The sequence below is a fragment of the Parasteatoda tepidariorum genome, chromosome 6 (genome assembly GCF_982258835.1).
Source record: "Parasteatoda tepidariorum strain Cologne lab strain chromosome 6, Ptep-v5.0, whole genome shotgun sequence".
Taxonomy (NCBI): domain Eukaryota; kingdom Metazoa; phylum Arthropoda; class Arachnida; order Araneae; family Theridiidae; genus Parasteatoda; species Parasteatoda tepidariorum.
In genome coordinates this window covers 2,704,652-2,718,761 of record NC_141760.1, presented here as the reverse complement: position 1 = coordinate 2,718,761, position 14,110 = coordinate 2,704,652, and the positions used below count along the sequence as shown (strand labels likewise).

The 14,110-nt window shown below is 30.9% G+C and overlaps 1 protein-coding gene across 3 annotated transcripts in view; it reads left to right on the top strand.

Moving 5' to 3' along the window:
- Ndae1 (Na[+]-driven anion exchanger 1) overlaps window positions 1-14,110 on the top strand; it is a 167,941-nt gene that overhangs the window by 119,999 nt on the left and 33,832 nt on the right. For all 3 annotated transcript variants that reach the window (XM_043052758.3, XM_043052756.3, XM_087165310.1), the window contains 3 exons: window positions 7,517-7,691; window positions 8,700-8,833; window positions 9,763-9,940. In XM_043052758.3, coding sequence (XP_042908692.1) covers window positions 7,517-7,691; window positions 8,700-8,833; window positions 9,763-9,940 — 487 coding nt within the window. The remainder of the gene's footprint in view (window positions 1-7,516; window positions 7,692-8,699; window positions 8,834-9,762; window positions 9,941-14,110) is intronic.

Below are 14,110 nucleotides of genomic sequence, written 5' to 3'. Positions count from 1 at the left end.
GACAATATTACGCTTTCTTTCAATTTAACTTTCAGTAAAACAAATAACAAATGTATTTAGCAGACCTTCCAAGCACACAATTATCCAAAAAATAACAACCGGAGATAATTTACAAAGTTATAATAAAATGTGGCAAACCTTGCACTTTATTTATGTTGGTATATTAATTTGCTTAAATTTGTTTTACATTTTATGCATACGTTTTTGACTCGTGTGTTAGAATTTATAAATTAAAAAAATCGCAATAATAAAACTTCCTAGAATATCAAGCCTGTTCACACATCGCCTTGTAAGCATAACATAAGTGGAGGGATACGCCGGAAGTTTTCTAAATTTCATCCGGTTTAAGAAGTTTGTTATTGTTTATGTTCAATCAACTAACCACAGTGCAGCAACCACTCTCCCTTTCAACCAAAGAAGCCGTTGACGAATTCCCCGCTCGCAATCACCCTGCAAATAGTCTCGCAGGGATTTATGTAAGTACGATTCCCTCTTTCTGCTGGTGCAGATGTGAAGAAAACAAAGGGGGAATATGCAAGTCATTCTCTAAAGCGAATTTTCAAAATAATTACAATAAAAAAATGTGATGAGATCTTGTTTGTTCTATATGGGACAATTTTGAGCCTTGTAAGATTATTATCATCAATTTATTATATTTTGATAACTTATTTTTATTATATTTTTGTTCTTAACCACTTAGTTTACATAAAATTCGAGTATTTTAAATTGGTATTTAAGTTTTTCAAATTGGTATTTATTAACGTAATGCGTTGGCGATTGTGTTGCATTCAAATTGTAAGCAGTACAGTTTTGTGTACATTTGAAAAGTTATGATGAAAATTATCAAACTACATAATTTCTGTTTTTAAGCAAGATAGCATATATTAATTTATCTTAGATTTAATACTTATTTTAATGATTTTTAAATATTTAATCATTTATTTTGTGTATGACTTGTTATTTAAAACAGATGCATTAAATTCGTGATTGATCATGCAGTAAAATTTGTTAGCTGTTAGCATATTTTCTATGTAAATCCTATCACCTATATTAAGTAGTTCCTAAATATTTAATTTAAGCAATTCCTGTTAAGACTATTTTAATTTTATTTCAATAGAATGTTGAAGTCGTTCATAACTTACTTTATCAATGTTTTGTTTACATTCCTACATGAAAGCGACTGGAATAAACGAAGAGTGACATAACTCATAACGAGAGTGGTGTTACTAGTGACCTAGTTGTGATGCCTGATGGCAGGTCATTCAACCTTTGGCCTATCAGTGATCAACACCTGTCCAGTGCTTCGGAATGTTCTATGATTGATATTTAAGGAGTTTCTTCAAAGTAATCTTGGCTACTGGTTGCTACTTCGTCTTTACCTTACTTAAAATTTTTAACGTTCGCTTCGGTGGTTTACCGAGATCCATGGGTTAAAAAGATGCCGGAGGGCAATTACGTTTTTAATAGAAAACCTCCAGTAGGCCAACTTATGTTTTTTAATTCATTGTTTTTTTTAAAGTTAATATTTTAAGATATTTTATATTTTGGAGGTTCAAATTTAATAGAATAGGGAGATAACATTATAACAATATTTGTAACATTAAGGACAGCAAAACTACATTATGTATTAATCTTCTGTCCAATACTGGTAATAAGATTTTAAAAAATTCACCTAGTATCATAAAGGTTAAGAGATTGTACTAAGGTAGATCTTAGCACATTAAATTACGTTTATAATTATCTGATGATTAAAAATTAAACCCTAATAGCTAAAATGTTTTTAATTTAGTATACCATCATTTTACTAACTATTTTTAGAATATCACACGTTTAACGAAAGGCACAATAACAAATGCTATTGAAAATTTAAGTAAAATTAATTTTAAAGTTCACTATTAGTAGAGGTCTACACTTCATAGCATAGTTTTACTTAATCATTACGTTATCAAAACTGGCCAAGGGATAAGTACAAGTTTTACTGGGTATCTGGAATTGTCCGCATAACAAATAAATCTTTGCATTGTTATTGTTATTTGTAGTGTTGTAGCGCTAATTTTTTCCTGAGAAATATCTATTGCAAAGTATTTGTTACATGAAAATTATACGATTTTTATATTTTTTTGCACAAATGTTATGATTTCTGGACAGGTGCCCGGAACTGGTCAGGTGATAAATCCAAATTTTATCTTGTATCGGAAACCAGTTGAGTAACAAATTAATATTTTGCATCATACCTGGATCAGGCAATATATTAAGATTTGGTTGCATCATTGGTCAGCGTCGAAAAAGGCCATTATATTGTAGGCCGTAGAAATATCTAATGCCTAATACGAAAAAATCAAATAAAAAGGGATCCCACTTTCAAAAAATATTTCTAATAATTTGTTTAATGTTGATTTTGAAACTTAATCTTTCGGAATAACAATATGTTTATTCTTAATTTTATTATTATTAATAATGAAATTCATATTACTGATAGAATTAATAATAATGATAAGAATAATAATTATAAAATTACTCATAATGATAAATAAATTCAATTCCTTTATTATGGATTTTTTAATTTTTCCCTGACTATATTTTTATAAAGATTACGCGTTTAAAATTTTTAGGGATAGTTTGAAATTTTTCCTCTACATTCGATTTCAAGGTTTGCTATGTGCACAACATGGTAAACATTCAGCATGGTTTAGTTGATTTAGGTTGGGCATCTCAAAATCACCCCACCCAGGTAACCAAAGTGTTCACATGGTAACTCTCTGGCACAGAAATGATTTTTTTTGTTGTTAGTTTTCATTATCATTTAGAATAAAATTTTACAGTTTCACTTAACACCTTAAAGAAGAATTGTGCACACATGTATGTATTATGTACATATATATATATATATACATGCTGTGAAACCTCGGTTAAGCTGACATCTTGGGACTGAAGAAATTGTCCGTTTACGGGAAGGGTACCCTTATAAAGAAGTTTAACACCGTAAATTTTATTAGAATATTTTCAAGGATATAGAAATAATTAAATAAACTACTATAACTATCTACAAGGATATTTATTTAATTTTTAAACAATGTTTTCTTCTATGTAAAAAGAATATATGATAATTTTTTATATAAATACATAATTTTAGATGTAATTACAGATAAATGAATGTAATTTTCCTATTAACACATTCAAGTTTGTCATATGATACCAAATAGGAGCTTCTCGTCCTCAGTTGGTTTCAATAACATCTCCTAACACCTACCCATCACTTGATGGGATATGTGGTTAATACATCCTTGAAAGTAAACCTCCCACGATGCACAGAAAAAAAAAAGCAATGCATACCTGTAAGGCATGAGGACCTATGGAGTTGATTAAAGACAGTTGATATCTATCAAGTGTCTGAATAAATGTTTCATTTATATAAACAACTCAAAGATTATATTTCTGTTCACTTTGTTTAACCCCAGCTTTGTTAAATACAGTCTTCAAATTGCTAATAAAATGAAGGAAATTTTCAGTGTGGAAGAAACATTTAAGACGTTGTTTCAAATTGAGGGATCTCATAACTTGTGCCGTCCTGATGCCGCTGTCCAAATTATTTCACAAAAGCAGTATCATTTTCTCTAATTTCTTTGCAAAGATAAGGCAAGTTGACAGGAGAGAGATTGATTCTTTAGTAGCGAAATAGCTTTAAAAATATTTTTAGTTATAGATAAGGAAAATATTTACATGCTTTAAAAATGGTGAAAAGTTGCATAATTTTTTTTCCTTACAATTTAAAACAGAAATAGTTCTTTTCTTTTTTTTTTCAAATTTAGAAAAATTAGTGTCTGGTTTGAAGAGATAGAAAAAAACGTTTCAGGGCAAAAATGACTGTCTGCATCCAGTCATGGGATTCTCTGCTTTGCGGAGTAAATGATGATTGATGACTTCCTATGTGTGATCTCTTTTTTATTGGGTGATTATTGAAACCCAGCAATAAGGGATCATTAATTTATTTACAGTAACCACAGTACATCCTTGGTGCTCTCCTATTCACAGTTCAGTAATTTCCACTTGTAGCCACCTGCGGGAAAAACAAGAAACTGAAGAACAATTTTAGAGTGAAACATTTTTCATACGCCCAGGAAAAAATATTTTAATAATACTTCCTTTTATATATTTCCATGTTGTTGACAGTAAAAAAAACGTAAAGTACTTTTTTTTTTTTTTTTTTTTTTTTTTTTTAAGTTATCGAATGTAACATTAAAAGTAGTTTCATAAACACACTATGAAAATTGCTCTAAAAACACTTTCAAAGTTGTTTTAAAAATTTATAGAATTTAAAAATACAGTCAAACCCCCTATAGTGAACACAGTTAATAGCGAACTCCTGGATATAATGAACTAAATGTCTGGGGTCCTGTGCCTTGCTATAAAGGTATAATGTTATTTTTTGTAGACATAGTGAATCAAAAAAGTGAAGAAGTTGGATATTATGAACTTTTTTCTGTCTTCAACTGTTTTTCCCCCCATTTTTTAAAAAAATTAATTTTAAAATTTCTACTTCAAAATAAATGCATATACTGATTTTTAAAACCATCTATTCTGTGGAATATAATGATAAGCATTTTTTCTTGTTTGCTTCTTTTATCTCACTTTCCCATCCCTAAACAAAGGGCAACCCAGGCAGATGTTACACCTGTAAGGGGTCATTGGGGTCAATATCTCTTTTCTGTCAGAGGGAGTGCATTGAAATACATACTTATTCATTATTGGTCAAAGGGGTGGACACTGATCTGTGTTGATAATGCCCTCCTTTCAACTCCTTTATACTCTCAATTTAGGTAAAGAAGCCTGCAAATAAATTTCTCAAAGTTAACTATGGCGAGCAATAAACTTGAAATGTTCTCCATTGAAGATAAAATGGGCATAATCAGAAAAATTAAAAATGGATGTAATTAAGTCGATATTTGCAGGGATTGTAAATTATCCAAATCTACAGTTTGTAACATATGGAAAAATAGGCAATTAAAAATTTCTGCTTGCGAAAAAAAATTTAGATGGCAGAAAAAAGTTGAGAAAAGCAGATCACAAGGATGTGAAAGAAGCATTACTGAAGTGGTTCGATCAGCATTCAAAGAAGCCGTAATCTTCCAGTATCTGGACAAATGCTTCAAATCAAAACCGATGAATTTGCAAAGCGATTTGTTAAGACTACTTTTATGTGCTTCAGTGGCTGATTAGACAGGTTTAAAAAGCGGAATAACATAAATTCAGGAAAAATTATCGGAGAGTGGTTTCCATATCTGTGTGTGTGTGATGTTAAGGATTGGAAAAGAAATGTTTGGAATGATATCTCTCATAACTATGAAGAGAAAGAAATGTTCAACACTGATGAAGATGGATTATTTTATACTGACCAAACATTAAAAATAAAAAGTGTCCTAAAACGTGGTGGTAAACTTTCAAAAGTGCGACTCACCATTTTGGTATGTACTAATATTAATGGATTCAAGATGCGCAACCTTTTGATTGGCAAATCTTATCAACATTTCAGTTTCATATAAAGCCAATCTTAAAGCATGGATGACACCTAATCTATTTGAAAAAGAAATTCAAAAGTGGGATAAAGAAATATCAGCCCAAAAAAGAAAAATTTTGCTGTTGATTGATAACTGCACAGCACATTCAGGTGTTGAAAACCTGGAATGGATTAATCTTGTTTTCCGGCTACCAAGCGCAATATCTATAGTACAGCCCATAGATCAAGGTGGATTTTTGAAGGCTGTGAAAAATGAATTGATTGTTATGTTTCCCTTCTTGATGCCATACTAATGCACAAAAAATCTTTGCGACTGGCTACAGAAACCATTCTTAATTGTTTTCGCCGCGCTGGTTTGTCAGAAAGTGTAACTGAAAAAAATGATGATTTGCCTTTAGCGAAATGGCTTGACGAACGCGGCATTGCAACATTTTCAGAATTTGATTTGGAGCTTTTTGAAATGTGCGATAATGATATCGTTACATCTGAAGATCTTGCAGACGAGGACATTTTTGAGGAAGTAAGGTTAAAAAAAATGAAGATTACTCATCTGATACAGATGAAGAAATTGAAAAAAAGGAAAGCAACCTCCCCACCATGATAGGGACCAAAGCAGTAATTAAAGTACTAAACAAGTTCTTGTGCACACAAAATATAGTGCTGAAAGTGATGAAAACATTTCGATTCTTCCACAGAAAGTATGTATAAACAAATTTTTCCTTGAATCAGCTTCTCATCAGCTAAAGATTACTAATTTTGTTCGTACGCAAAATGAAGAGTAATAAAAAATAAAAGTAAGTTAACGCATTTTTTGTTACTACATATTATTTTTCAGCCATTTTTGTGTTTCATTTTATTTGTCATTAATTTAAATGTGTAATAAAAGGGAGGAGTTAGGAACCATTAGTTAAAATTGTTTGTGGAACGGATATAGGGAACCAAAATTCTGGTTCCTTGAAAGTTCACTATTACGGGGTTTGACTGTATTTTGTTACATTAGTTCGTAGGAGATGTATTCATTAATGTAAAACATTAAGCTGTCTGGCGAAAATTTTTGAGAAAAAGTTTTAAAACTTCTCCCATATACTAATGTTTAGGCGTAAATTGAAGCTGGCGATGGTGCCAACGGCCTATAATTAATAATTCACTTTCAACTTATTTAGGTATATCTATGGAAGTTTTAGAGTAAATACAAGTTTTGCTCACATTTATAGAAATTGTTTATCTATAAATAAGTCTGAGCAAAAAAAAATTTTTTTTATAGTTTTATTAAATAAGAGATGGAACAATATTGAATTGTAAGGTGTACAAATTTTTACACTCTTTTAGACTAATTTTCTATGTCAAATACCAAATTTGAGTGAAATTGATTGAATAATTTCTAAGTTATAAATTTTTTTTTCAGGTTTTAATTCTTAAAAACTATTTGACTAATTTTGTTCTATTTTTTCTATGGTGTTATTTAAAATTAGATAGCTTAAAATAGCATAAAAATTTGTATGCTATACAATTCAATTTGATTAAATATGCAGAATAGGAATCAATGTTTCAGGGACCCTAACTTTCAATTGCTCTATTGTTTAAACTATCCGAACCATATTTTTCCTGATTGCTGCTATCCCTCCCTTATTTTGATAGTGAGTCAAAAATTGCCAAAAAAAAAGTATATGTTCATTCAGAGAAGAAAAAAAAACACGTTTGAGTCTGGTTGTATAATTAATAACTTTAACTTAAATTCCTCCTAATTTGTCAATGTTTTAATGGTTTTTATTTCTGCTATTTTTTCATATACCCAAATATTTATAGGTTGACACATTAAGAGTTCTAAATTTATTTTGTTAACACTGAATCTGTAGTGCTTTTGACCTCTATTAAGGGATGACTTCTTAACCTAATACTATATTCTTAGCCTTATTAACTATTTCAGAAATAGAGATTGTACTATATCCATTTTGAAATTTATTATTTTTTGAGAAAAACTGATCTTTCTGAATGTTTCAGACTATTTGGTGGCCTTATTAATGATGTGAAACGCAAACTCCCCTGGTACCTGAGTGATTTTACAGATGCTTGTGCACTCCAGAGTGTTGCTTCCATATTCTTTTTGTATTTTGCTTGCCTAACGCCCATCATCACATTTGGTGGACTCCTGGGGGATGCTACGGAAGAGAGAATCGTAAGTTATTTCTTTGAATGAATTTAAATGTAAAATATGGTATACTTTGTTACAAAAAACCTTTTACATGCACTATTCCAGCTCATTCTTTTGCAAAATGACCTCTTCACTCTCGATTGAATGTTTTTAGGATTGCTTATCCATCTCATATTCATCAATTTTCAATACTTTTATGGCTGTAAATTTAATAGGATTATTTTAGTATTGAACTTCATATGAGGGGCTAAAAAAGAAAAAGATTGCTATATTCAGTTATATTAAGAAATAAGTTTCAGGACAGTCTTCCCTTTTTAAATCGTAAAGAAAAAAACATTCAAAAAAAATTTCTTCTTTTTTTTTGCAATTTTTTAACTTATTTTCCGCATATTCCAATTTAGAATCCACCTTTTCTTCTCATTAACAATAAAATTAGTAAGTTGAATTTAGGCTAAAAGTTATTAATAGACTGGGTAATAAGTCCGGAAACCTGGCAAAAAAAGTTAAGAGCAGTCACTGAACAAAGTCTTTTTAAGGGTCATTGGATAAGTAAGGCTAAATTGTGTGGAAAATAAGTTAAAAATCTTCAGGAAAAAAAAACACATTAATTAAAAATTGTTGCAGTAACCCAACTGGTTGCAGTAAAGGTCTTTAACCTCTATCAAACCCCGCATGAGAAGTTTAACGTTTTGCTTTCAGCAACTGGTGAACCAAAATAAGTGTTTATCTAAGCTCCTTCAGCGAAAGGTTAAAATAACACTTTTGACTTTTCCTAATTGAATTCACTAACATAATTCACCTAAATCAAAATAAATTGCTGTTAATTTCGTTATATTTGCTTATACCACAAAGGCATGGGACCTTCTTATCATAATACTTACTCTGGTCACTACAGCTTCTAAATTGTACGAAAACAAACGTAGTTAATTTGTAGCATTAAATAAGGAAGGTTATAAATATGTCATATTATAAGGGTTTCTTTAAATTATTTTAAAAAAATTATTTGTACTTTTTTTTTCCATTTTTGTATAGGCTGCCATGGAGAGCCTCATGTCTGGCGCCATCTGTGGTATTCTCTATGGATTGTTTAGTGGTCAACCGTTGACCATCTTGGGAAGCACTGGTCCTGTTCTAGTCTTTGAAACAATATTATATGATTTTTGCAAGTATGCTATCCAGTTAACTTTTTCCCAAACATTGTATTCATTCCTTTTCCTACTGACATTAAATATTGTTTTAAAAATTACCTTATTATATATTAACTAGTTTATTATTATTATAAAAAAAAACTCTGTTGGTTATTCGATTCTTATTTTAGTTTAATGAAATATTTTTAGCTTATTTACTTCCTGGTATAAATCTTCCAATCCTGCATTTTCATGTATAAATGGAAAAAATGCTTTTTTTCTTTTAAGCCCACATAAAAAAAAACATATCTTTGTGAGTAGCTTTCAACTTCCTTCTTGTGACTACCTAGCCATCTTAATTTATTTGTTTACATACTTTGTTATCTCTTCTCAAACCTTTCAACATGCAATTAACATCATTCATTGGTAGTTCAACTTTGCTGAAAGCCAGAGTAATTTCTGAATTTTGTATGCTCTGTTTGTTTGCTGCTTTTTTTTTTTTTTTTTTGAGAAAAATGAGCTGTTAGAGGAAATATTGTTAAAAAAGTATTCTTTTCCCATTTTATTCTTTTTCAATTGTAGATTGTTGGTGTTTTATTTTAAACTATTTTATGTATTTAAAAATTTTCTCTATGCTGTTTAACAATTTATCGCTTAATTAACATTTAATCAAGTAATAATCGCACAATTAACAAAAAAATATTTTGATGCTTTGGAATGGAATTTTAAGAAGCTGATGGATCTAATTAAAATCTGATCTCTCCCTGACTTAAAGCTTTTAAAAATTTTAAAGGGAAACTTTTGAACTTCTCAGCCTATATTTGGAAATCTATGTTAAGTTTGCTCGATTCATCACTGATTGCTTAATATTATTGTATTAGATTATGTTTTAGTTTAGATTTAAAATTTATACAGCATTCCTAAATGATAATGTTCCTTAAACACTTAAGTATAATGATCTTTTGCAGAGAGAATGATCTAGACTACTTACCATTACGTCTATGGATAGGGCTGTGGACCGCTGCTGTGCTTATAACTCTAGTCGCCCTCGACGCAAGCGCTTTAGTTTGTTACATCACTCGATTTACTGAAGAAAATTTTGCCACCCTTATTTCACTCATATTTATTTACAAATCAGTTGAAAAAGTAAGTGTTCATTTTTTTGTTAAAATATTGTTTCACACATGGTGTGTAACAATATTTTATGATGGTTTAATAACAATTAATTGTTTTCAGCAGTTTTTTAAATAGTTTTTAAAACAAGTTTGTAAAAAAAATCCTTTAAATCAGGAAAAATCTGAAATTGACAGATTTTAATTTGATTGAAGCAACAAAAAAAAGTTAAGGAATATTGGTATGGTTTATAGTAAATAATTCTATTATCTGTTACAGTTATTTATTTTAAATATTCCATTGCATAAAAGTTAAAAATTCTTTCAAATTAAATAAATTAGGAGATAAGTTTGCATTAGAAGATAGTTTAAAGAATTTTTACTTCAAATTTCTTTCTAGATTTACATATAGTTTTAGAATGACTGTTAAAAGATTGAAAATATGGTTAAAATTTTATTGAAATTTTCTTTGGGAAACATGGAAAAGTCCAGTTTTTGAGGAATCATTTGCTAATTAATTTTAGCTGAATTATAAGGTTTCTGTTTTTATTATGGTGATATAATTTATCAATCCTCATTCAAAGTTCAAAAAATTGCTATAAATTATATAGGTAGCATTTGTTAGGCTGGGGATTAGGTAAAATATGCAGTGCACATAACATATTACAGAACATCACAAAAAATCATTTATATATGACAGAACAAATAACATTCATTATACACATATATCGACAACAGATTGAGAAGATATTCTACAATTGAAGGTGAAAGACATTGATGTTTGTATCTAAAACTAAACAGTATATTTTTTATCCGGTGAAACAGCAATATTGCAAACAGAATCCATAAAATATCGGGTTGAGTCAAAAAAAAGTTTTCCGCCTAGGGGAGATACCTCCGCGCCAAACAGCAGCCATTCCAATGGTAGCTAACCTTTCTTCAAACGAGTTTTTGCATTCTAAAGCTGAGAGTTGGAACTACACAACTGTGTAATTTGTTTGACAATTATTATCTTGTGCACCAAAAAATTGTTTAAAATGGAGCTATCCCATCACCAGATCAGAACAATTATGTACTATGAGTACCGAAATAAACCCTAGTGCAACTGAATGCCACAAAAAAATGTGAAAGTTTGGGTTTCAAAATTGTTTCTTATGATACAATAAAGTTTGGTTTTGAAAGTTAAAAGCTGGGAATTTTGACATTGAAGATGAACCACGATCTGGCCTCTTTATTGAGGTTGATTGTAACCAGTTAAAGCAAATCATTGATCAAGCGAGAAATGTTTCAACATGAACTATTACGTTAGAGCTTGTTGGGATCTTCCATGTAATTCCAGTGGCGCTAGTATCGCGGTTGTGATGTAACTGCAACTGTGTTTACATTGTATGTTTCAGTTTCGGTTTCCAGTATGTTCTATTGTTGATGTGTTCTATGTACGTATTGTGAATAAAGTTATTGTTATGTTATAAGTTATCAATATGAGTGCTATCATTGTCAATCATCCTAAATACATATCCCATGCCTTATAATAAACGGTCACAACAGTTTTGGCGACGAGGAGAAAAATAAGAAGAAATAATCAATAGAATTTCAAGATCGTTCAAAAACGAAACTTCAAAATGGATGAAATTTCAAAACGGAAATGTTTCAAGTAATTGAATTCAGGTACTGTAATTAATTTAAATTTTCAACTATTTTTTCAAACTTTCAATATATAAATAATGAATGCTGAACAATTCCAAACATTTATTGCTGCATTTAATCAGCAACAACAAGCAATGATAGCACAAATCGAAAAACATTTTTCAAAAGAACAGTCTATTGATTCATCAGTAAATCTTGTTAATGTGCATCCTTTTGAAAATTATGATTCAAAACGTGAAAAATTTTCATGCTATTTAGAACGATTTGAAAATTATTGTTCTATGAAGGGTGTTATTGATAAAGATAAAATTGCTCAACTTCTATGTGTATCTATTGGTTCATCACACTATAATAATTTGGCAGCTTTTCTTGGACCAGAGAAACCAGTCAAACAATTATCACATGATAATCTTGTGAAAGCTTTCAAGCAAATGCTAATTCCTAGAAAAAATGTAGTTGTTTCCCAACATTATTTTTTAAATATATATCAAAAAGAACATGAATCAATTTCAGAATTTGTAGCTGCTTTGCAACGTGATATAGTTGAATGCGAATTTTCTGTGAAATGTGACTGTGATAAATCAGTAACAATTGCAGATGTTTTTCTCCGGGCTCAGTTCATTCGAGGATTGCGTGATGACTGGTTGCGCGAACAGGTGCTACAATCAGATTTAATAACTTTCGATGATGTCTTATCAAAGGCGATTGCTCTGGAGGCGTCCAAAATCGAAAGTAAAGAACTCACTCAAAAAGGTTCTCCACGCTCTACTTCTTACGCTTTAAGTGACAATAATAAAGTTTCAAATTTCTCAGCACGTCATAGAAATCGTTCCAGTTCACGATCTAGTTCTCAACGCCAGAAACCAGATTATAGAGCCCTTGGTATTGAAAATCTATGCATCAGATGTGGCAGAAATAATCACCAAGTCAAAGATTGTCGAATTAATAAAACTAAACTAAAATGTGATTCATGCAAAAAAATAGGTCATGTTAGTAAAGTCTGCATTTCAACTTTAATTAAGATGCCACGAAAGTCAATGAATTCCAGTCCCAGACCTTCTCTTCATGCTGTTTCAACTGAAGTACATGATCAAAATATTACATTTGGTGTCAACTCTATTCACAGCTCTTCACCATGCTATAAAGTTATAGATTTATTTGAAGTTTGCCATGACTCTGACAAATATATCGTCTCTGTATACCTCAATGGGAAGCTACAACACTTCGAAGTAGATTCTGGAGCAAAGTTTTCCCTACTTTCAGAAACTGATTTTGAACGTTTAAATTTAAATGTGCCCTTGGAAAAATCAAACATTGCTTTTCGTACTTATTCTGGAGATATTATTCAACCCAAGGGGAAAGTGCATGTAAATGTTGCATTTCAAAACAAAAACATTACAGGTGAACTTCATATTGTTCCAGCTGGATGTGCAGCTATTCTAGGCCGTCAATGGATTCGAGCCTTAGAAATCGAACTTTTACAAATAGATGCTAATATATCAAACACTTCAATTCATAAATCACCAGTGTATCAAATCAACCCTCTCAATTCACTTTTGGAAAAATTTTCACCCCTCTTTGAAGAACGAGTTGGTTGCGTCCCTCATTTTCAAGTATCACTTCAACTTAGGGATGGAGCAAAAGCCATTTTTACTAGGGAGCGTGACGTTCCTTATGCTCTCCGGGACCGCGTCAATAAAGAATTGGACTCTCTTGAGGCAGATGGAATAATATCCTTAGTGCCTACGAGTGATTGGGGGTCACCATTGGTTGTCATTCCAAAACCAAACGGTGGAGTTCGATTATGTGTTGATTACAAATGTGGAGTCAATGAACGAATAATTCAATCAAATCATCCAGTAAGAAGGATAGATGATGTGCTTCATAGTCTTCGAAATTCAAGATATTTTTGTAAACTTGATTTATTTAAAGCATACCTACATTTAAAAGTTGATGAAGATAGTAGCATGATACAGACCATTTCAACACATCGTGGTACGTATCGCATGCATAGGCTTAGTTTTGGAATCAAGACAGCACCATCAGAATTCAATCGCATTCTTTCTCAAATTCTCAAAGGGTTACCAAAAACAGAATCTTACTTTGACGATATTATTATACATGGTGAAACACTTCAAGAATGTACTGAAAATTTAGAAGCTTGCTTACAAAGACTTTCTGACTATGATCTGCACATAAATAAACAAAAGTGTTCCTTCTTTCAAGAGAAAATCGAATATCTTGGACATGTTATTGAATATAATAAGATAAGTAAATCGCCAACAAAAATTCAAGCTGTTCAAGAAATGCCAAGACCATCAAATATTGAAGAAATCAAACGATTTTTGGGACTTGTAACTTACTACTCCCGTTTTATGCCAAATTTTTCAACTATATCATACCCACTTCGACGGTTGCTAAGAAAAAACCAGCCTTGGTTATGGACTGCAAGTTGTGAATCGGCATTCCTGAAACTGAAAAATGAACTTACCAGTGATAGAGTTCTTGTTCCTTTTGATCCTAGTTTACCAATTGTCCTGACCACAGATGCCAGCCC